At 42.4% G+C, this 25,515-nt stretch overlaps 1 protein-coding gene across 2 annotated transcripts in view; it reads left to right on the forward strand.

Annotated features, from left to right (window-relative positions):
- The first annotated feature begins 594 nt into the window (after positions 1 to 594).
- The window catches only part of ITGA2 (integrin subunit alpha 2), a 105,033-nt gene continuing 80,112 nt past the window's right edge, over positions 595 to 25,515 (forward strand). Inside the window, exon 1 of one of the 2 annotated variants that reach the window (XM_070357477.1) lies at positions 595 to 807. In XM_070357477.1, coding sequence (XP_070213578.1) covers positions 750 to 807 — 58 coding nt within the window. In that variant the 5' untranslated portion in view covers positions 595 to 749. The remainder of the gene's footprint in view (positions 808 to 25,515) is intronic. The other variant, XM_005891149.2, reaches the window with a different exon arrangement.

The raw sequence follows: 25,515 nt of genomic DNA on the forward strand, positions 1-25,515 counted from the left end.
AGGAATGAGAATTTTAACACACACAACACCCCCCACCCCAACGCAACCCCACCCTCCCACCCCCAGCTCTTGCAGCAGCTCTTGCTTAAATATCACTTCGGGATAATCGTAACTGTGGGCAGATCTTGTTTCCTGTCGGGTTAGTTTCTAACCTGGTCATTCTGCGCTTATTTTTGTCCGTTTCTCCACCCACTTGGGAAAGGCAGAGAAGGCAGGCACCGCGCAGCCCCTGAGAACGGTGACTGAGGCTCATGGCTCCCCCCAGCCCTCCCACCCCTGCCAGGAGCCGGAAGGCCTGCACGAGGGCCAGGGTCTTTCGGGGACCCGGGGTCTGCCCCGGGCTTACGTCAGACTGTCGGGGGGCGGAGTAGTGACTGCCCGACTTTCGCCGTCTGCTGTGCAGGCAGGAAAGGCCCCCAGGCACGCGGTCCCCATCCCCGCAGCTTCCTGGATCCCGGGGCTGGGATGGCGTGTGGGGGTGGAGGTGAGGCTTCCGGGGCTGTGGAGGGGCCAGGTGCGGCTCGCTGGGCGGAGAGGGGGGCGGTTGGGGCGGGGCCGGCCGGAGCAGGCCTGGTGTGTGCCGAGGCGAAAGGGCGGGCCTTGGCGCTCCCGGAGCTGCAGGGCAACTTTTCCCGGCTCACGCCCGGGAGCGGGAGAGAAGCCCTCGGGACGGCTTCTGGAGCGTCTCAGTGTCCTTGGATCCCCGCGCAAACCCACAGCAGCTCCAGCGCCAGGGCGACGGGCTCAGGATGCGGCCAGGACGGACAGGCGGCACGCCGCTGCAGCTGGTGTTAGTGTTCAGTCAAGGTAAGCGACGTCTCTGCTCCGCATCGGTGGCAGGAGGAACCTGCGTGGGTCCCCGGGTGAGGGCACGAGCCAGGAGTTCTGCGCCAGGGAGGCGCGGGCGACGCGCGTCTCGGCTCTGATTCCACGTGGACCCAGGCTTCCAGCCATCCCAACGGGACGGAGAGAGACTCCCCATTCCGGCTCCGGCTCGCCCCCGCCTGGTGTCCCCATAAGGCGTGTCTCACCCTGTCTGTAAAGCACCTTTCGAACTTAACTGGAAGCGCGCTTCGCTCTCAGGCACACACGCAAGCGCACACAAGCATGGGGGAGTGGGGATTAGCGGGGCGCCTGCAGTCCGGCTCAGACAGGTGCCCCGCCAGACCCGGACTCCGCGGTTCTGTGCATCCCGGCAACTCGGTCCTAGGAGGTAGCCTGCCCCTCAGCGCGATGCCTGGTGGCGTTGCAGGAGCCTGGGAGCCCAATACGCTTATTTTTCAACCCGGAGCGTGTGAATAATGTCCTCATTTCTCCAGAACGCAGCACTGCTGTATCTTCCCTTGGGGCACGTAGGAAAACCTAAGTGCCTCTTAAATGCTTGGCAGAGGGGAATTCTTCTGCCCTTCTGCCTTCCTCTTATTGTTGTAACGTCGTCTATTCAACGAATGTAAACTTAGGTCCGGAAAAAGTTCTTTCCACTTTCTCGATCTCTGGCGCTACAACAAAAGAATTACCCGCAGTTGTAGCTCCTAGGGCAAGGCGACGAGAGCCGGGTCCGCCCCTCTCCTGACCCCTTTTTCACTAAGTGGGGAAATGAGTCTAGGGGTGCGACCACAGTCCATCAAGAGTGCCTTGTCCAAACTTTATCCAGAGCCTCGTGTGTGCTTATTTCAAGAACTTTAGTTTACTTTTGGGGTGGAGTGGGGGAGTCACATTTGTATTTTGTAATTTGAATAGCTAGCAAAAAAAAGTGGTCTCATTTTCAAATGTTTATAGCAAGAGGATAAATCTTTGCTAAACTGCCCTCCTTTGAGGCATGTAGCCAGTTGCTGTCCTTGATCCTGAAAGAAATCTAATGCAGAAGATCCTGTAGCCTTTGCTCCAGGTTAGGGAAATAGCAGAAATACAGAAAAATAGCAGAGAAAGAGAAATAGTCCTCACCCCAGCAGAGAATAGGCATCAGTTAGTTTTCTTATCTAATCCTGGGTCTGCTACTTCAGATATTCTCTCCTGGGACCCCAAAGATGTTCTTAGGGGCCATCAACCCTAATCTAGAGGTTTCAGATAAAGTTACTTTCACCTTGAGATTCAGTCCCTGGAGACCACCACCTTCCCAAGAGCTAATGGACCCTTCAGCCCAAGCTTTTCAGCTCTCTTCAAGTACCCTTTATTAACAGAAGCTATGGAAGTATAACATCATTTTCTTATTTTCGAAGTGTTGAGGCTTGTTCTTAACAAAGCAGTGAGAAATAATTTTAGAGGAATGTGGTACTGCAAGGCCTGAAGTCAGGTTCAGAGTTTTCTTTCCCCCAGAGTTGGTTAACAAGGACAGCTCGACACCTTGCTGCAAGCCAGCGGAGGTGATATAAAATGACATCTGTCCACACAGTTTGTGTAGTTCTTTCTTCCGCCTGCTCCAGGTATTTCCTTACTCAAGGAACAGGTTTTCTCTTAATTCAGGATGATCGTAATAAAGCTTTCTCATTTGTGATCTGAACCCAAGTTCCCAGGAAAACAGCATCATTTTTTTAATACCATGAATATCCAAGATTAAAGTGAATAATTGAAAGCTCTCAGTTTGTGACAGCTACAGTTTTTATGGCATGACCCTATCTGTATAAAATTTTTGAGCACTCATCATTATTATACATACATATTTGTAGTTGTTTATAGGTTATATCCATGTATAATTGTTCAATATAAATACCAAAAATTAAAATGTAAAAGGTTGTGTGTGTGTGTGTGTGTGTATTTATACTTCTAGCATACACTCCAGCATATAAGCCAACCACTGTAGAAACTTAAAACCCTCAAATCTCATTTTAACACTTAGATTCAGATTGGCTGTCTGTAAACATTCTCACAGGTATTTAAGAAAAAGCAGTGCTCTTAGTTTGGTTTCGTATTTATCACCTTTCATTGATCTTCCTTGATTTAAGTGCTTGCAATCATTGAAGTGGTAACCAGCAGGTTGAGACTGGAAAAGAAAGACCATAAGAGCCCTGGATAATCCATAAACCAAGGTCCATAGAGGAAAGGAATGTGATTTTTAAATGTGTGATGTCACTTACACTCTCTAGTGTGTTGCTTGGCCAAGGATAATCCTTGCCCCTGGATTCTAGGCCTCATCTTCTGCTATCTCTGGTACCCTGCCCAAGTCACCCCGTCTAATGAATATTTTCAAATCCCTAATTTCCCCTCCGGCTGTAAATATTCTAATTTCCCTCTTAGTAAGCAGGTCCTCCATCAGTATGTGATTTGGCCGCTCTTTCCTCCTGAAACACCGTCTATCCCTGGCTTCTGTTCTCCCTGCTTGTCTCCTATTTTCCTGGCTCTTCTTCCTTAGTCTCCTTCATAGGCTTGGCTCTTTGACCCAGTCCTTGTTGGTGTTCACAGAGTTCCATGCTGGATCCTCTTCCTTCTCCCAGTTCTCTTTGGGCCTGCTCCCCACTCAGGTCAGCATCTCCAGCCAACTCTGCTGAGTTCTGGTTCAGTAAATATCTCCACCTAGGTGACTTTGGGTCCCCAAACAAAGTGGATACCTCTCCTCTGAAAATTTTTCCTACATCATCTATTAGTGTTTAATGGCAGCATTATGGTGGAAACATGAAAACCAGGATCTCTTCCCTTATTGGCAACATGTTCTCTCTGTTCTCCCCAACTCATGTGCCTTCTGCTCCCACCCAGTTCAGGCCCTCACTTTTTTGTCTCTGGACCCCTACTGTTTTTAAGCTGGTTTAACTGTGTGTGTTGCTTTGTCACCAGGGTTATCTTTCTAAACATTTATCTGTATCCAGTCACCCCCTTGTGTCAAACATTGAGTGGCTGTCCAGATCACGTAGTGCAAAGTCCCAATTTTGTGGCATGTCATAAAGTCTTTCACCATCTGACTGCAGCCTTCCTCTTCAGCTTCTTCTCTGCCACACTCACCCTGCACACACACACAAGCACACACACTGCACATAGGCACATCCACAGTACATACATCCCCGAGCCACTTGTACACACCTATGCACACCATTCTGTATTCTGACTGCACTTGATCATACCATATTTGGTATTAGAATATTTTCCAGATTATGTTATTTTGCCTTCACTGCCTTGATGCTTTTTCCCTTTTTCTCTCATCCGTTTGCAACTCACCTTTGTTCTAAGTTAAAAGAGACAACCCCGAGTAAAATGATAAAGTAGGGAAGTTTTTATAATAAAAAGGGAAATTTTAAGTAATCTCTTATTTCCAGGACCTATCCTCAACGACCTCTCTCCACTCAGCCTCAGCCCCTCAACCACCTTAGGCCACCACCAATATGGTAACTCCCTTCCTCCACGACTCTCCATCTACATCTGCCCAAGGTACACTAAGCTTTACTCTCCTAAATACTGGTTCTGGAGCTACTGTTCTGATTCACATTCGTGGAATGAGGCTTAGGATTCAGTTTTTAAGGGACTTCCCTGATGGTTCAGCATGTAAAGAATCCTGCTGCAATGCAGGAGACACAGGAGATGCGGGTCCAATCCCTGGGTCGAGAAGATCCCCTGAAGGAGGAAATGGTAACACATTCCCAGTATTCTTGCCTGAAAATCCCATGAAAAGAGGAGCCTGCCAGTCTACAGTCCAAAGGGTTGCAGAGAGTCATACATGACTATGCATGCACGCATGCCATGCCATTCAGTATTTAAAAACAATTACTCATACATTTCTGATATACAGCCAGGTTTGGAAGTAATTGCTTAAATACTGCACCTTCTCTTTCCTAACAAATTAAAATTCCAAACTGCCTGTACCACCCTGTTCTGTGGTGACAACCAAGTCAGGTGTATTTCAGCACTGAGAGAATGCATCAGGTCAAGTGAATTCCCTCTAAAGTAGGTGATGACTGCTTCTGTCTTAGTGTGCTGATAGCCCTGGACATATAAAAAAGGAAGAAGCCTGTTAACATAAAGAGATGAGCATCTAATGGTAGAATTTTAGACATTCAGCCAAATAAAGACCATTTAGTCTGTGTGTCAAAAATAAAGAATTTCTAGTGTATTATCAGTACCATTTGTGTTTCCATTATGATTACCCTTTCCTGTTCTTCATCAAGCACAACAAGACCAACAACATCCTCTTCTGTGGCAGATTTGCTTTCTCTTAGATGAAATTAGCCAGCAGCTACTTTCAAGGGGACAGTCACAGAATTGTTCCCGAATGTTGATTGCTAGAAGTAACAGGTTCTCTTTGATTCATGTTCCTTTCCAACTTCATAGTCATCAGTAAGAATGTATTGGTTGAAATACCATGTCTGTCTGTCTCTTTCTGAAAACATATGTAAACCTACTCTACTTCCCCATAGTAACTCTCATTTGGACAAAATGTTCAAGATATGATAAAAAGATATTTCAACACTCTATCTTTGCCTAAATTTGAAATAACATATCTGCTGTTTCAAAAATCATGTCTACTACTCAAACCAACTCAGCTAGACCCCCATATTTATTTGAATTTAAGTGATATGTGAAATTAAAAGACGCTTACTCCTTGGAGGGAAAGTTATGACCAATCTAGATAGCATATTGAAAAGCAGAGACATTACTTTGCCAACAAAGGTCCGTCTAGTCAAGGCTATGGTTTTTTTCAGTAGTCACGTATGGGTGTGAGAGTTGGACAATGAAGAAAGCTGAGCACCAAAGGACTGATGCTTTTGAACTGTGGTGTTGGAGAAGACTCTTGAGAGTCCCTTGGACTGCAAGGAGATCCAACAATTCCATCCTAAAGGAGATCAGTCCTGGGTGTTCATTGGAAGGACTGATGTTGAAGCTGAAACTCCAATACTTTGGCCACCTCATGCAAAAGAGTTGACTCATTGGAAAAGACCCTGATGCTGGGAGGGATTGGGGCAGGAGGAGAAGGGGACAACAGAGGATGAGATGGCTGGATGGCATCACCGACTCGATGGACGTGAGTCTGAGTGAACTCCGGGAGTTGGTGATGGACAGGGAGGCTTGGTGTGCTGCAATTCATGGGGTCCCAAAGAGTTGGACACGACTGAGCGACTGAACTAAACTGAAGTGATATGTGGGGCCCTTACATGCCAAAAATGTTTGCTTTTATACATTATCAATAAAGCAGCACTTATACAAAAGAAAATGTAAAAAATTTCAGGAAGAGTAGGGAAAATATTTGGGACCAAAACTATCATCTTGACATCATATAAATGCTACCACCAAAGTCATAATCAGCCTAACTTAGCTTCGGACATTATGGAAAGACTAAACACAGCATAAGAGGGAAAGAACCATGGAAAGCAGTTACTCTAATCAGTAACTCCAAGATGCGGAGTGTGTGTATGCTTTTGTTATGGTAACTAATGATTTACCAGGAGGAGCACACAGAATAATGACTCTCTAAAGAGAAGAATCTTGTTACCACAAATCCTGAGACAACAATAGGTCTTGTGTATGAAAGTGATCCCTATGATCCCTCTTCTGATGAGATGTAGATGCTTTGCTGCTCTGGTTACAGTGAATTCCATAAAACTAGTTTTTGATCATATCTTTATGTAACACTTGCTTTATGTAAGGCAGTATGCTGGGTCCAATGTAGAACCATGGGGAACTTGAAATGTGGTCCAGAGAGGTTGTAAGCTGCTTGGAACACATCTGCACATGAGGGAAAGAAATTGTCTCAGTCCCTGGGAGGGGGCTGCCTAACCAATTTCATATCCTGACATCCACCTTTCTTACAGAAGCCCAGTTACTGGGTTAATCTCTCCTCTGCATAACTAGGAGGTAATTGAAGGGTAATTGAACTGAACCAGTGATGGTGGCCCCAGATCTCTTGCTACTATCTGATTTGGACATGGGCATATAATGGAATTTTAGCCAATGAGATGTGGAGAAAGCTTTCTGTGTAATTTAAAACTTGTTTTATTTTTGTTGTGTTGTCTATGTCTATAACAAAGATATAATGTAAGTTTTTATAACATAATAGATGTCATGTGGTTTCATGAAATTAATTGCTGAATAAGTACAGATACATTAATTGCTGAATGAGTGGTACAGATCTGCTCAGGGACTTTTGGGAAAGAATTTTTTATTCCTAAGAGAGATACTCGTTAATAATAACATATTGTCAGGTCTAGATGGGAATCGGAATAGCTGTAGCCATCTTGCAACCATGATGTCAGCTAGCCTGGGGATAAAGCCAACACACTGGCCTAGTGGAAAGAGAGAAAGAAAGCAGGTCCTTGATACTGACTTTGAGTTTCTGAGTTACTGAAATTTCAAGTCTTCATACCTCTTGGTGTTTTTAAAAATTTCCATGTAATTTGAAACGTATGTTGTTTCTATTGTTGTGTTGTCTATGCCTATGACATAACCATGTAACGTAAGTTTTGATAACCTAATAGGTGTCATATGGTCTCATGTTGCTGAATTAGTGGTATACAACTAGATGTTGAATTCAGAGGATGGAGAAATATCACTGAGACATGTTTGAGTATCAAACTCTGGAGAGGCCATCCTAGGGAATAATCGTTACCGTTCAGCTCTGCTGTGAAGTGCTTTGGAGTCCAGTTCTTTTTAAATGACTGTAAGCGATAATGTATTGTGATCAGGAGTAGGCTCCATCTCCTAGTTCCTGAACCAGATGTCTCAGATGCTTGAATAGGAAAGGAGAAGGCTATTATGCCAGGAGCACATTGCTCAAAGTATTCACAGAAAGTGAGAGCTGGGAGGTGAGCGGGCACTCTACCATGAAAGGCCTTTATAAGTCCTGGCACGGAGCCTGGAGTTTATTCTGAGGACAGTTGGAGGGCTCTGAAGGGCCTTGAGCAGGGCAGTGATACACTCAGGTTGGCTCCTTGGCAGATCACCCTGGCAGCAGGAGGGGACAGCGGAGTGAATGGTCTCATTTCAGCGTTAGAAATGGCAGTGGTCCAAACCCAGATAGCAGCAGTAGGGAAAGATAGCTGCGGACAGATGTGAAAGGAATTAAGGAAGAATCGACGGGGTTTGGTGATTGATTGACAAGAGTGGGAGACTGTAAGACTGATGCCTGGGTTTCTGATGTAAATAATTAAAAGGGGGGGCCATTCACTGAAACAGGGAAGGCTGAAGGAAGGCAAGATCAGAGGAAAAAGAGAGCAGTTCAGGTTGACAGGTTGAGTTTGAGACAGCCAGGTGTACACGTGCAGTTATTAGATGGTTGTGTGTAGTGGTGTTAGGAACAGGAGCTAGAGTAAGTTGGGGATAGAGAGCAAGGAGTTGTGGGCATCTGGAGAGGGATTGAAGACGTAATGTTGATGAGTCAGACGGAGACAGACTAGCAGGTGACTGGCTACAAGCTGAGGAGCCACCTTAGAGGGTCAGGTGAGGAAGTGGAGACACCAAGGCGCGGCTGGAGGAGGAAGGAAAGGACTGTGGAGACTAGGGCGCCACAGAAGTGTTTCGAGAGCTTGGTCCACAGGATCAGCTCTTTCCCCTAAGTCAGGCAGGTCTGATGCCTTGGCGAGGGTAGTCTTCTCTGACAGACAAAAGCACAACCAGAGTGTTGTGGACTGAGGAGTCAACCAGAGATGAAGGCCGGGGGGGGGACATGTCCGGAAGTTTGACAGGAAGAGAGGAGAAAGGAGCTAGAGGACTGAAGTGGGAACGTCTGCTTAAAAACAAATATTGGAGAAACTTGTGTAAACATTATCATTGTGAGGGTTTTTTTTTTTCTTTTTGTTTTTTTACTTCTGTCACTTACGGTACTGCATGGTACCCTTGTAGTTTTGAAATTTACATTGAAGCATCCGTATTTGGCAGGAGCCCATGACATGAGAGGAGAAGGGGGGAACTGATGTCCGTGGAAAGGATGCTGTCAGGGATAAAGGAGACGGAGGGGGAAACTGGATGCCCTGCAGCCCCCCTGGACAGATTAGAAACCACAGATGATTACGTGAAGGAAGGCAAAGCAGATTCTGGGCTGTGAAATGGAGAGGATGTCAATTGATGAGAGAAAGGTGAAGCTGACCAAGGCCTGCAGAGAGAAGACAGCAGAGCTACGGGAATCGGCACCTCCCACCCTCCAAAGTGGCTGCTTGGGTTAGAGGAAGCTGATGTATATACACTTTTGTTTGCTTCAGAACATATTTACTGCATTAAAGCAGTTGTAATTAACAAGCTTACAGCTGTTTTTAGGGTGCGTAATATATAAAAATATTCCAATTCTATTAGTAGAATTAAGTTCAGTGCTTCAGTCACATTTTCTAAAAAAAAAAAAAAACAAAGAAATTCTTTTGTAGCTATAGATTTATGTGTCTCCAGTTAAGCTTTTAATGCTTTATTTCTATCTAGCATAATAAAGATCCTCAAAAATATCTTTTGAGAAATCTGAGTCCCATATAGCACAGAGAATTAGTGTCATCTTCAAAAGGTTCTGTTCTTAAAATATTAAAGCCTTTTATTCTGTGTATAACTCAGTGGTTTTTTTCAAGGCATTTTAAACATTTCCATTAATATAAATTAGAAAAGAAAGCCTACTCCTAATTTTGTTAAAGTTATTAGTTCAAGGTATTTGTAGTCAAATATTTTATCCAGTCTATGCCTGCCTACTCTTGTACATGTAAATTACATTTACTAACCAGTATAAACTTGAACTGCATATTTTTGTAATGTTTTCAGGTTCATTGAATATTGGGACTGTTCATAATTTTCAAGTAGGTTTTTCTTCCTTTGAGAGAATGGTCTGTTCTATTGACCAAACAGTTCCTAGAAGATTCCTGCAGTATTATTCTGTGTCTGAAAGAGTAGCTGCAATTCCTCCTGTTATTAATTTAAAGAGACTAGAGACAGTTTGTACTACAGAAGCTGTACATAACTCCTGATCATTGAAAGGCGTTCTGTATAAAAATGAGGTTAATGTTTAAACAGAGCAATGGAAAAAAAAAGAGTGATGGACGCTGTATTGTCAGTGTAAGAGACTATTCCATTGTGTTCTGAAGAGCGTGTGCAAAGCCATTGTGTTCGTGGATGCCTTGAACACTGGCAGTTGTCATTCTCCTGATTCATTCAAAGGTGGCCTTTGTTGGTCTTTGTGCCGCCCTGATCTCATTTCCATGGATACCACGTAGAAATGCAGACTGAATGCAAGCTGGCTTCTGGTCAATTCCGTCAGATAACTCTATCCCAGATTGTTGACCAGCTTCCCTCAGGTCCTTTAACTAAACAGCCTCTTGGACACTTGTTAAGATATGGGCACTGAATTGTAAAACCTTTTTGTAGCCATATTCTGAATGTTAGTACATAACATAGATATTTCAGAGTAATTGACTTAGTTTTCTGTTACTTATGAACATTGTTTTGGAGGGGAGGGGGAACATAGCTTTGAAAATTGAGGTACTTTTATATGCTCTTTATTTTCCTTTATATAAATTGTAATAGCCCAGATTAAAAAAAAGTCTTAGTGTCAAATTGAAAGATGGTTAGATAATTTATGTAAATGTCATAGTGTCTTAGTTCTTTCAGGTTGCTATAACAAAATGCCACAGACTGGGTAGCTTATAGACTATACAAATGTATTTCTCACAGTTCTGGAGGCTGAGGAGTTTAAGATCAGGGTGGCGGCAAGGTCATGTTGTGGTGAGTGCTCTTTTCCTGGATCATAGTTGGTGGCTTTTGCCATGTCCTTGTGTGGTGAAAGGGGCTAGGGGCCTCTCTGGAGCCTCTCTTGCAAGGTAATAATCCCCTTCATGAGGGCAAAGCCGGAGCATCTCCCAAAGGCAGCCACCTCCTGGTACCATCATCTTTGAGGGTTAGAATTTCAATTTAGGAAGTTTGACAGGACACAGACATTCAGACTATATAGCATAGTAGTAATAATTATGAAGTCCCTTTTATTATTGCAGTATTTAATTTTTGCCCCTAAGTAATCATATTTTAACAGATCAGTATCATTTTATTTATTTATTTTTGGCTATGGTTCAGCTGAGACGAGAACTTGAAAGTGAAAGTGTTAGTCACTCAGTCGTGTCCCACTGTGACCCCATGGACTGTAGGCTGCCAGGCTCCTCTGTCCATGGAATTCTCCAGGCAAGCGTACTGGAGTGGGTAGCCGTTCCCTTCTCCAGGGCATCTTCCCAACCCAGGGATTGAACCTGGGTCTCCCGCGTTGCAGGTGGGTTCTTAACCATCTGAACCACCAGGGAAGCCCCAAGATGTGACCTTAGCCCTTTTTAATAGTACAGTTCCATAGTTTCTTACCTTTATCTGTGTTCTCTCTTTCTAAGATACAATTTAGCCCCTAACTCATATTCTGCTGCTGCTGAGTCACTTCAGTCGTGTCCGACTCTGTGTGACCCCATAGACGGCAGCCCACCAGGCTCCCCCGTCCCTGGGATTCTCCAGGCAAGAACACTGGAGTGGGTTGCCATTTCCTTCTCCAATGCATGAAAGTGAAAAGTGAAAGTGAAGTAGCTGAGTCTTGTCAGACTCCTAGAGACCCCATGGACTGCGGCCCACCAGGCTCCTCCATCCATGGGATTTTCCAGGCAAGAGTGCTGGAGTGGGGTGCCATTGCCTTCTCTGAACTCATATTCTATAATTCCTTTAATCCAATTTAGTTGTCCTTCTCACATGGACCTTTCATAGCAGTTGTCACATTCTATCTCAATGATCTGTTTACTTGGATTTACATCCTGTAGATTACAAAATCTGAGAAGATGGAAGCCGTGTCTTGTTTTGTTGAATGAATGAAGCGTGTATGACAGCTAATGTAGTATGGATTAAATGCACACTTTCTGAATGAATGCCAGGCTGAAAACTTTCTAGCACTTTCCAGTTTGTATATGCACAAATCCTTTTATTTACAGGTTTATCCAAACATGCTAAAATATTCCTTTAGTTGATTTTTTTTTCACTTTGACAAAGTTTGTTTGCTTTTGGAATGTTTCTCCTTAGTCTTGAAATGTCAAACTAAGATGGTGCTGTTTACAAATAACAAGATAAATTAAAGTATTAAGACAGTGCAGACATCTTTTTTTTCCCCTAAAAAGCCCTTTCCTGACCCCCTTTTCTATTTTCATAAAGCAGCACTATAATTTATCTTCAACTTGACTATCTCTCCCACTGAATACACTTTTAAGATTACCTTTCATTCTATTTATCATTGTATTCCCAGGACCTGGCATATTGTAAGCACCCAGAAAATGATGTTGATGTATGGCAAAACCAATACAATATTGTAAAGTAAAAAAAAATTTTTTTAATTTTTTAAGTAAAGATAGAGTTTCAATAATATGAGGTAAATATGTCCATCAAAGTGGTAAACTTGATTGATACTTTAAGTTTATAGCTTTTCTTTATAAAGCAGAATATTTCAATGCCCTTATAGGAAATGATGTACTGATATTCATGTTAACAGAAAAAAATATATTTCTTTCTTTTGATATTCGTGTGAAAGTAAATTTTCATAGATACCATCACTGTTTATATGAAATTGACTTGTTTACTCTTTTCACTTGTCTTTTGTATATGCTTTGCCATGTGGTCCTTATATTTAGAACTTTACATTAATACATCCGGCCATGTCAGGGTTAACTATTGTCCCATTGTTGGATATTCAGGCTGTTTCCTGTGGGTTTTTTCCCCTTATTGCAAGTAATGTGGCTATAAATATCAGTGTAGAAGTTTTTTTCTTTCTTTTTCCTTTTGGACCATTTCCAAAAGCAACATTACTGGATCAAAACTCTTTATTTTTTAGCTCTTCTTGCATACTGAACACTGTGGTCATCAGTAGTGTGTGATTTTTATCACTTTTACTTATTTTTTGTAGGTTTTTTTTAAACGTCTTATAGTTTGGTGAATGTAAACTTGTCCTTCATATTTACTTTAATTCTCATTCTTTATATTTATCAGAGTACATTTTAAGTTACAATTTTAAAAGTCTATCTTTTGAAAAATAGAGTAGGATATTCTAGTTAGTCCTAGAAGAAGCCTTAAGAGATCATCTAGCATTGCCAATAAATACCTCATTTTTACAATAACTAGTTTTTGAAAATGACTGAAGTCCAGGACTCCAACCTGCAGTCTATCATTTCAAGATAGCCTTCACAATTTCTTTGGTAAAGTTCTTCTTGTCCCCTACTTCCAAAATGGATTCTAATCCATTTTCACTTGAGGAGTTGTAGTCATGTAGTTAAGATTTCCAGACGTCTGTATGTCAGAATACTTGAGAGAGAAATAAAAGACATTCTGTTTGCCAGAGCACTTGACTTTGAGTCTCTGAAGATTGTTCTGGTTAGCTGTTGCCGTGTAACCAGTCGCCCTAAAACTTAGTGGCTTAAAATGATGACCATCATTTGTTACCTCTCATGGTTTCTTGCATAGGACTTTGAGAAGAGCTTGGCTGGGCCATTCTGGCTTGAATTCCCTCATGTGGTTACTGTCAGAGGGTAGGCAGCTCTCTCTTCATGTGGTTCCATCAAGGAGTTTCTCCAGAATGGCACTCTCTGGACAGCCTGATTTCTTATTGGCAACTCAGGGATCCCAAGGCAAGTGTCCCTCTCAAAAGTGGCAGAAACTGCATGATCTTTTCTAATCTAGACTCAGAAATCGGGCAACTGCATCTATTCATCAAAGAAATTACCAAACCACACCTAGATTGTAGAGGAGGAGACTTACTCAGTATCTTAATGGGAAGAGCCTCAAGTCAGTCCCAGACATGTTTTAAAACCACCACAGTGACTTAATCAACTTAATGGTGTTTATAAGACCGTTGATTGTTTACTTCAGCATTATTGGCATCTGAGACTAGGTAATTGATTGGGGGCATGGAGCAGTAGGGGTGGCAGGAGGGGCTGTCCTGTGTACTTTCGGATGCTGAGTGACATCCCTGGTCTCTACCTACTAAATGCCAGTAGACACTCCCTTTCCCCACAATGGTATGACAACCAAAAATGTGCCCAGACATTACCAAAGGACCCCTGATGGACAAAATTGCTCCCAGTTGAGAACCCTTAATATATTAAACAAACATGTTCATGGCATGATGGGAGGAACTCCACCCCTGAAGAGTAGATTTTAATTTTATTGCCATTTTTCTGGATGACTTTGGATAAGTCACAGGCAAACTATTCCCAACCTTGCTGGGTCACTGGGAGAATCAAATGGAATTGTGAACAGAAAAGTATTTGGCACACTATAAAAGCAGATATAATGTTATTTTTCAAAATTTACATCCTTGGTATTCATCCTTTTCATCACCATTCATTATTTTAAGGGTCCTCAATGGAGTGCCTATCATTGGGCGGTAGAGTGTCAGACACTGGAGGAAATAGAGGATTCAAAGGAGCCCCCCAGGCCTTCTGCTTTCCATTTCTAATGTCACCTGTGGAAGAGAATCTAGATCCTTACTGAATATAAAATTTAACACTCAAAACAAAGACTTTTAAGAAAAAAACTGCATTTTTCTTTCTTAATGAAAGCAGGAGAATGTTACACTGCTGTATTTCAGAAGCAGTTTTAAGGGTCATTTTATGCCTTTGGCTTTGCACTGCTTTTTCTTCTTTTAAGCACTATAGCTATAAGTCAAACATTGTAGAGCTTAAATCTCTCTATGGAATAAATGTGTGGTTCTTTTCAAAGGGCCTATAATTTCTAAGTTTAGCTGCTTTATTATTTTTTTTGAGAGGAAGGGGGAAGGATTTTCTAAATTCTTTCCACAGTATTGTACTTTCAGCATGAAGACAATGCTGTTGAGAATGATTTCCTGTAATTTTGTACATGTTCAAGGATCTAATGCGACCTGTGCCCATTTTCTGTTGTCATACATATTCTAGGTAATGATTAACTGACTTGAGAGTTTGAAGTCTGTTTTCTTAGTTTCAAAGTCAGGGTCTGAGTAACCCATTTCCTGCGTCCGTGGCTTCCTGGAGGGTCCATGGGCTGATAATGCTTTCTTGGCTCTCATGGTGAGTGTGTGTCAGCAAATTGCAGACACGCAGACACCCTCCTACCCATTACACAGCAGTTCTCAGAAACTTAAATGGAAACTTATTCAGGATATGCTTTTTATGTCAGAGGTGAAAGTGGGATCACAAATTGACATGCCTTTTAAAATTTCTCAAGAAAAGATGCTCTTGTCAGAAACATACAATGAATGATATTAATAGTAAAAATAATCACAAAAGCAAGCTATCTTTACTAAGTGCACATCATGTGCTGGACACTGGGTTGAGAATTTTATTAAATTCTCTCTGATCACAATAAAGTAGGCTTATAGACTGGGTCTATTTCAAAGAAGAAGCAGTGGCTTATGGAAGATAAATAGCTTGTCCAAGGTCACAGAGCTATTCCAATATCAGAGGCCAAGCTTTTAGACTCTACAAAGTATTGTCTTGTCCAATATGTGGGTTTTTCAGTTAAAAAAAAGAATTCTTGTACTTCCAACAGTGGCATGGTTCTGCCATTTCATCACCCCAAAATATAGTCAATCTTCTTTTTAGGATTCTCCTAAAGCCAGGTAAAAAGTAAAGTTAAATGTTCTTTAAAATTCTAAATAGAAAATGAAATGTGTGTGTATATTTTTACATACAATCCACTCCAATATTCTTGCCTGGGAAATCCCACAGATGGAGGAGCCTGGCGGGCTACAGTCCATGGGATCGCAGAGAGTCAGGCATGACTTAGAGACTGCACAACAACAGCAAATGTATGCCCATATCTGAATACACATGTGTTAATCTATCTTTTAATCCTTCTCAGAAGGAGGACTGTATCTCAAAATGTATCTTTTCAGTAACGTGAATTCAAGCATCTTTCTTTGAATTAGTCTAGAACTTATATTTGTTAATGAACCAGGTCTTTACTTATCTCCCATTGTATGCATAACTTCTTCCTATTTGGAACCAGTCTGTGTTCCATGTCCAGTTCTAACTGGTTCCAAATAGGAAAAGGAGTATGTCAAGGCTGTATATTGTCATAGTGCTTATTTAACTTATATGCAGAGTACATCATGAGAAATGCTGAGCTGAATGAAGCACAAGCTTGAATCAAGATTGCTGGGAGAAATATCAATAACCTCAGATATGCAGATGATACCACCCTTATGGCAGAAAATGAAAAAGAACTTAAGAGCCTCTTGATGAAAGTCAAAGAGGAGAGTGAAAAAAGTTGGCTTAAAGCTCAGCATTCAGAAAATAAAGATCCTGGCATGCGGACCCATCACTTCATGGCAAATAGATGGGGAAACAGTGGAAACAGTAACAGACTTTATTTTGGGGGGGCTCCAAAATCACTGCAGATGGTGTCTGCAGCCATGAAATTAAAAAACCCTTACTCCTTGGGAGAAAAGTTATGACCAACCTGCTGCTGCTGCTGCTAAGTCACTTCAGTCATGTCTGACTCTGTGCGACCCCATAGATGGCAGCCCACCAGGCTCCCCCGTCCCTGGGATTCTCCAGGCAAGAACACTGGAGTGGGTTGCCATTTCCTTCTCCAATGCATGAAAATGAAAAGTGAAAGTGAAGTTGCTCAGTCGTGTCCGACTCTTAGCGACCCCATGGACTGCAGCCCACCAGGCTCCTCTGTCCATGGGATTTTCCAGGCAAGAGTACTGGAGTGGGGTGCCATCGCCTTCTCTGTATAACCAACCTAGACAACATATTAAAAAGCAGAGACATTACTTTGCCAATAAAGGTCTATCTAGTCAAGGCTATGGTTTTTCCAGTAGTCATGTATGGATGTGAGAATTGGACTATAAAGAAAGCTGAGCACCAAAGAAATGATGCTTTTGAACTATGGTGTTGGAGAAGACTCTTGAGAGTCCCTTGGACTGCGAGGAGATCCAACCAGTCCATTCTAAAGGAAATCAGTCCTGAATATTCATTGGAAGGACTGATGTTGAAGCCGAAACTCCAATACTTTGGCCCCCTGATGCGAAGAGCTGACTTATTTGAAAAGACCCTGATGCTGGGAAAGATTGAAGGCGAGAGGAGAAGGGGACGACAGAGGATGAGATGGCTGGATGGCATCACTGACTCAATGGACATGAGTTTGAGTAAACTCTGGTAGTTGGTGATGGACAGAGAGGCCTGGTGTGCTGCAGTCCACGGTTCCCAAAGAGTCATACGTGACTGAGTGACCGAACTGAACTGAACTGATGCATAACTTATTGTTAGTTGGAAAGGTGAAACAATCAGCAGTCATTCTGTTAATTCAACTGATTTTTATTGATCTACAATCATGTAGATGATACTCCAAGTACTGGCAAATATAACACTGAACAGAACAGGTAAAGCATCTACTTTTAGGAACAAAGGCAGATAAAACAAGTGGAGCTTAAGTATCAGGATCCTCACTTCAGGCCTGTTTCCATGTATTCACATGTCTGATATTTTTAGTACATGTGCGAAAGTTCAGATCATTGTCTCTTCCATACCCTAACAAAGACATTAACAACAAACTGGTTGATAAATATCATCAGTTCAAAAAGTGTCTGGATTAATCCCTGTAAAAGAAAATTTGAAGTGCCTTGAAATATTATAGCTCCTGTATGATATTGGGGGGCTTCCCTGCTGGCTCAGATGGTAAAGAATCTGCCTGCAATGCAGGTGACCCAGGTTTGATCCCTGGGTTGGGACTATGCCCTGGAGGAGGAAATGACAACTCATTCCAGTATTCTTGCCTGGAGAATCCCATTGACCGAGGAGCCTGATGGGCTACAGTCCTTGGGGTCACAAAGAGTCAGACGACTGAGTAACTAGTGCGTGCATACACACACACGCACACACACAAAGATACTGGATGACAATCCTGAGTATTTACATGACATTACAAATAAGGTATTATGGAAATGAAAGAAACTTTTTTAACTGTAAATAATAATAATTTTAAACCTTCAACTTACCATGCCCAAAAAAATGAAATACGTTTAAGAGAATACAATTTTATAAAGTTATCAAGTGAAGAGGTGATCAAAAGATGTAGAGCCAAGGCAAAATGTATTACAGGAATATGTCAGGCAATCAGTAAAATGTATGGTTTTTTAAAAATATTTTTCAGTTTTTAAAACTAGCTTGCTAGGATTACTTTTCTTATTATAAATATTATATCTGAATGTGTTCTACAATTTTTAAATTTTTTTCCTATGGAGACATTCTGCTTCAAATTGTTGAAGTGTCAACCCCTATAAAACTTAACTCTTCAAATACAGATTCTACTAAGGTTGGCAGACAAATGAAAAAGATAAATATTTTTATATAACATATGAGATAAAGCTCTATTAAGAAAAAAAAATAGCACAGTAAGGGGATCTGAAAATGCTGCGCAGGTAGTGGGAAATGGAAAGTTATTTTTAACTTGCGATTATATCTTTTGCTATATAACAAATTACCATACCTAGGGCAACTTAATATACATTTATTGCCTTATCATTTGGGTGAGTCAGGAATTTGGGCATGGCTTCACTTGGATCCTCTGCTTCAGAATCTCTCATAAGACTGCAGTCAAAGGTGCTGGCTTAAGGGGCAGGGGTCTCATCTGAATGCTTAACTGAGGAAGGATCCACTTCTGTTCATTTTTAATTGTTGGCAGAATTAATCTTGTCTGGGGCTGTTAACCGAGTGCCTCAGTTTCCCATTGGTTCTCAGCTGAAGGCTTCCTTCTGTTCCTTGCCCTCTGGGCCTCTCTGCTTTGTCAACAAATGATAACATCTGCTAGCAAGATAGAAGTTATAATTCTATGTCATGTAAATACAAAAGTAATACTCTATGATATTTGATTCTACATTTCAAATCTTCATTTCAATTGGTTTGAAGTCACAGATCCTGCCCTCAAGGGAAGAGGATCACACAAAAGCACGAGAGCAGGAGATGGGGACCACTGGGAACCTGCTGACCACCACAAGTGATGAGGAAAGGCAGCTCTGATTGATGTTTGATGCAGAAACAGAAAGCTCTCTGGGAACAGGGTTCCATGCAGAAGGGACAAAACAAAAAGGACAAATGTCAGGGTGAGTTTAAGAAAGAGTCAGGTGAGTGAGCTAAAAAGATAGGATAGGAGGTGAGGTCAGACAGGATGGGGAGGCAACGATTATGTAACTATTGAGACAAAGCTTACACGGGAGACCAATATAACATTTCAAGATAGTACATCACAATAAGAGATGCAAATAGTGACTTAGAAGAAGAGTTTGCAGGCTAGAATGAGAAATGGCCTGTGAACAGAGGTATAACAAAAGAAAAACTAACCTCACTTGTGTCTATTGTCTCCATACATGGCCTCGAGATGTGTCAGGCATATCGTGTTAATGAGCAAGCTATTCTACAGGCTCTGACTTGCTAAATGGACACAAATGCTGTTCTGAGGAGGGAAAGGAAGATACAGGAGTTTCTCCTTTCACATAAAAGGAGTTTAATGTTAAAATAGAAAGTGAATTGATGAGCTGGTACCCAAGTTCTTCACCCCATCCTCTCGGCCACTGGGAGCCAGTGAGTCTGCCAGATAGCAGCTCATCCTCCAACATCATTGTGAAAAAAAGAGAATTTATTGAGTTGTTAGGAAGCGCTAAGTCATAATAAACGGACTTAAGAAGCAATTGCTATAGACTTTTGAAGATGTTAATTGCCTGCAAGGTCAAGAATTGTAAAAGGACATCAAAATCACCTAACAATGTGCCACAATACCCTGATACTTGATATGCTTACTTTGTCACAAAAAAATGACTTGTTTTTTTTTGTACAAAATATGAACTTTAAAAGATATAACTTGAATTAGTATATATCTCTCTTGTATATGTGCATCTGTATATTGACATGCTTGTCTTTGAAACACAGTATAGTAAATTGAAAATGTCTGATATCAATATAATCCTATTTCCCCCTGTCTTAGTCTGCTATAGTTGCTGCCATAACAAGATACACCTGAATGGGTGGCTTTAACAACAGGAATTTATTTTCTCATGGTTCTGGAGATCGTATTAATATTCCAAGATCAAGGGACCCTTAGGGTTGGTTTCTGGTGATGCCGCTCTTCCTGGCTTATAGACTTCTGGCTGCATCCTCATGTGACCTTTCCTCTGTATGTACGTGGAGAATGAGAGATCTAGTGTCTCTTCCTCTTCTTAAATGAACACCGGTCCTATAAAATTAGGTTCCCATCTTTATGATCTCTTTTTACCCAATTATTGGCTGGGATGGATGGTGCAGTGCCTGCCATAGCAAACTCTGCTAAGTCGCTTCAGTCATGTCTAACTCCTTGTGGAGTGTAGCCCACCAGGCTCATCTGTCGATGGAATTTTCCAAGAATACTGGAGTAGGTTGCCATTTCCTACTCCAGGGGATCTTCCCGACCCAGAAATTGAACCTGCATCTCCTGTGGCTCCTGTATTGCAGGCAGATTCTTTACCACTGAACCACCCAGGAAGCCCAACCCAATTGTTGATGCCTCCTTAAAGGTCCTATCTTCATATATAGTTACATTAGGAATTAGGGTTTCAATGTGGGAATTTGAGGAAGATATAACTCATCCATTCTGCTGCTGCTGCTAAGTCGCTTCAGTCGTGTCCGACTCTGTGAGACCCCATAGACGGCAGCCCAACAGGCTCCCCTGTCCCTGGGATTCTCCAGGCAAGAATACTGGAGTGGGCTGCCACCCCCTTCTCCAATGCATGAAAGTGAAAAGTGAAAGTGAAAGTGAAGTCGTGTCTGACTCCCAGCAACCCCATGGACTGCAGCCTACCAGGCTCCTCCATCCATGGGACTTTCCAGGCAAGAGCACTGGAGCGAGGTGCCACTGCCCTCTCTGAACACCACACTTTAAATACACTTAAAAGCTAGTGGCTTTAAGACAATTGTGGCTATCTTTTAAGATAAGTGGGCTTCCTATTATCTCACATAGTAAAGAATCTGCCTGCAATGCAGGAGATGAGGGGTGGAGTCCTGGGTGGGGAAGTTCCCCGGGAGAAGGAAATGCCAACCCACTCCAGCATTCCTACCAAGAAATCCAATGGACAGAACCTGAACCCCTAAAACTTAACTGCATAGTGATACATTCATTTCTGCAGGGAAGTGATACACATATTTTTTTTTTAACATGAATGCAGAGTAATTCGGAGAAGGCAGTGGCAACCCACTCCAGTAATCTTGCCTGGAAAATCCCATGCATGGAGGAGCCTGGTAGGCTGCAGTCCATGGGGTCGCGAAGAGTCGGACACGACTGAGTGACTCATTTTCACTTTTCACTTTCATGCACTGAAGAAGGAAATGGCAACCCACTCCAGTGTTCTTGCCTGGAAAATCCCAGGGACAGCGGAGCCTGGTGGGCTGCTGTCTATGGGGTCGCACAGAGTTGGACATGACTGAAGTGACTTAGCAGCAGCAGCAGAGTAGTTATGACATAAATGATAGGTGCACACACCATTAAAAAAAAAAGTGGCCATAAAATTACAAAGCAGAACAAATTATGAAATCATTGCCCAGACATCAGCTGGAGCCCCTTTGCTTCTTAAAATTGAAAGATACTTCTTTTGAATCCCTATTCCACCCTTGTAGGAAAATACATTGCTCCCCTAAGATTTGTCCGAACCCCCAGGAGATACCCATTTTCATTGTCATTCAGTCCTCAGTATACAGACCGGGGAGTGTTTCTTCTCTACTCTGACAGGCCTGCTCTTTGATTTTATCCTATGTACAAGTTAATACATTAGCCCATTGCCATTTCATGGACGCTGACAGATGACATGAGATTCCTGAGTTAGAGAGCAAGGACTTTATTACTCACAGCACAGCAGGCAGCACGAGCATGTTTACACCAGTTCCCCTTGTACTTCCCCATGAAGGCTCACGAGGGCCACGGGAGGGGGTCCAAAGGGAAGCCTGCACACTCAGTAGGCTGCATTATGAGAGAGGAAAAGTAAGTTTGGTGACCTGCTGTTTTACAGCAAGAAGTCAGCACACCCTTTCTTTGTCCTGGAGAGTGAGATCACCTCGCCCTCAAGGCTTCTCACTACAAACACAACGCAGGCAGACCTCCGTCTGGACTTTGCATTACTGGCAGACCCACTGTATTGAGTTGAATGGTAGTCCCCCCAAAGATATTTCTACATCCCAATCTCCCAAATCTGTGAATATTACCTTATTTAGACAGAGAGGCTTTGAACCCGAGGCTTTGAAGGTTGCTGTATGGAAGATGTTGGTAGGAACATGAACATCAAAGCCACTTGCAGTGAGGGCTCAGAAGGAAATGAGGATGTATTGCTGGAAACTGGAGGAAAGGTGACCCCGGTTTTATAGTGGCAGAAAGTTTGGTCTGATTGTGTCCTACTGTTGTGTGGGGAGTTTTCAAGCAATGAACTTAGACATTTAGCTGAGGAGATTTCCAAGCAAAATGTTGAAGGGGCAGCCTGCCTTTTTCCCTTGTTGAATGTAGTGAAGTGCAAGAGAAAAGATAAATTGAGGAAAGTATTAAACAAAAAAGAACAGCACTGGATTTCCCTGGTGGTCCAGTGGTTAAGAATCTACCAGCCAATGCTGGAGACACGGGTTTGATCCCTGTTCAGGAAGATTCCACATGCAGCAGGGCGACTAAGCCTGAGCCACAGTTACTGAGACTCTGTGCCTCAGCTGCAGAAGCCTGTGCACTCTAGATCCCGTGCTCCACAAGAGAAGCCACCACCATGAGACGGCCGCACACCACAGCTAGAGAGTAGCCCCTGCTCGCTGCAACTAGAGAAGCCCGCGCAGCAATGAAGACCCAGAGCAGCCAAAAATAAATGAATTAATTTTAAAAAAGAACAGTACTTAATGATTAAAGAAATTCTCAACCTATATCCATAGTTGTTTTAAAAAGCAAACATTAGGAGACTGATTGTTAAGAGAGTGTGCTCTAAAGAGAAGGCCAAGGGTGTGGTAGGAAAATGTTTTGCTGAATGGACTCGGTGTGTGATTCCTGGATCCTCTCAACCATCTCACAGAGGCCAGGAAGTGAGAGAGAGGTATCCAGGAAAGGTCTGTGGAGAGCCCTCTTGTCTAATGGCACAGATCCCCATGACATACACAAGAGACCTACAAGGTTTACAGAAATGTTGTCTCAGCAGAAATGCTACTCTCAGACTGAAGGGAAAAGAGAAGCAGAGGCTAGTAGAGCTATTGCAGGCCCAGAGGATGGAGCCTTGAGCAATAGAGGGTTATTTTCAGACCTTAAAACCTAATAGAATTTTACCTGCTATGTTAAACTTTCTTGGTACCATTGACTCTTTTATTCCTTCGAATCTCTCCCTTTAAATGGAAAGTTCTATCACAGATTTTTATACCATCCTTTTTCAGAACCAGAGAACTTATTTTTGAGGTTAATAGACCCCAAATTGGGAGAAATCTACCCTAAGATAGACCATACCTGGAGTTTCATCCCGGATCTAGATGAAAGAGTTTCTCCTGGACTCTTCAGCCCAGTTCTCCTGGGAACCTTTGCTGTCCCCTAAGAGAGGTTCTCTATATCTTGGTGACAGCTGCACCTTTCTGCTGTCCTTGCAATGCTCAGCTCACTGCCCTGTGCCCCTGCTTCCACCAATACCTCTGCAGCTTCTGAGGACCAGTCCACCAGGCATAGGGGAGAGGTGTGCTCCATGCCCTCAGAGCAGTGACACCCTGTGCTGGCACTTTAACAGAGATGCAGGCCTTGGAGTTCATATATATGAGTAATGTGGATTTTATTTTTTATTGAGATGTAATTGACATATAATATTAGCTTCAAATGTACAGTGCAGTGATTTTTTAAAAAATTTTTATTGGAATATACTTGACTTACAGTGTTTCTTTGTTACAGCAAAGTAAATCAGTTATGCAAATATATATATATATATTTTTTTTCAGGTTCTTTTTCATGTAGGTTATTACAGAACATTGAGTAGAGTTCCCTGTGCTGTACGGTGAGTCCTTATTAGGTATCTGTTTTATATATAGTAGTATTTATATGTTGGTGCTTCCCAGGTAGCACTAGTGGTAAAGAACCTGCCTGCCACTGCAGGAGATGCAGGTTTGACCCCGGGGTCGGGAAGATCCCCTGGAGGTAGGGCACGGCAACCCACTCCAGTACTCTTGCCTGGAAATCCCATGTTCAGAGAAGCCTGGTGGGCTATAGTCCTTAGGGTTGCAAAAAGTCACACAACTGAAGCAACTTAGCACAGCATAGCAAAGCACAGTGTGTATAAATTAATCCCAATCTCCTAATTTATCACTCCCCCCTGGCCACATTTTCTCTTGGGTAACTGTAAGTTTGATTTTGAGATCTGTGAGTTGTTTTCTGTTTTGTAAATAAGTTTATTTGTATCATTTTTATTAAATTCCATATATAAGTAATATCATACGATATTTGCCTTTCTCTGTCGGACTTACTTCACTTGTATGATAATCTCTGGGTCCATCTAGACTGCTACAAATGGCAGTTATTTTATTCTTTTTGTGGCTGAGTAATATTCCATTGTGTGTAAGTATCACATTTTCTTTATTCATTCATCTGTCAGTGGATGTTTAGGTTGTTTTCATGTCTTGAAAATTGTAAATAGTACTGCAGTGAACATCGGGCTGTGTGTATCATTTTGAATTATAATTTTCTCAGGGATATATGCCCAGAAATGGGATCATTGGGTTATATGATAGTTATGGTAGTTCTAATTTTCGTTTTCTAAGGAACCTCCATACTGTTCTCTATAGTGGTTGTACCAATTTACATTCCCAACAACAGTTGGTTGTTGGTCTCAGAGGGTTTCCTTTCCTCCGCATCCTCTCCAGATAATTGTTTGTGGATTTTTTGATGATGGCCATTCTGATTGGTATGATGCTGCTGCTAAGTCACTTCAGTCGTGTCTGACTCTGTGCGACCCTGTAGACGGCAGCCCACCAGGCTCCCCCGTCCCTGGGATTCTCCAGGCAAGAGTACTGGAGTGGGTTGCCATTTCCTTCTCCAATGCATGGAAGTGAAAATTGAAAGTGAAGTTGCTCAGTTGTGTCCAAGTCAGCGACCCCATGGACTGTAGCCTACTAGGCTCCTCCGTCCCTGGGATTCTCCAGGCAAGAGTACTGGAATGGGTTGCCATTGCCTTCTCTGATTGATATGATACCTCATTGTAATTTTGATTTTCATTTCTCTAATAATTAGTGGATGTTTAGCATCTTTTCATATGTTTTTTTATTATCTTCTTTGGAAGATATATCTTCTTTAGAGAAATGTCTATTTCTATCTTTACATTTTTTGACTGAGTTGTTTTCAACACAGTGATTCGATACATGTATATTAGCCAAATGGTTGCCGCAGTAAATCTAGTTAACATCTATTGTTGTTGTTGTTTAGTCTCTAAGTTATGTCCGACTCTTTGCAACCCCATGGACTGTAGCCTGCCAGGCTCCTCTGTACATAGGATTTCCCAGGCAAGAGTATTGGAGTGGTTTGCCATTGCCTCCTCCAGGGGATCTTCCTGACCCACATCACCTGAATTGCAGGTGTATTCTTTACTGCTGGTCCCCCAGGGAAGCTCTCTTACCACACGTAATTATA

Source organism: Bos mutus, chromosome 20 (genome assembly GCF_027580195.1).
Source record: "Bos mutus isolate GX-2022 chromosome 20, NWIPB_WYAK_1.1, whole genome shotgun sequence".
NCBI classification, from domain to species: Eukaryota; Metazoa; Chordata; class Mammalia; order Artiodactyla; family Bovidae; genus Bos; species Bos mutus.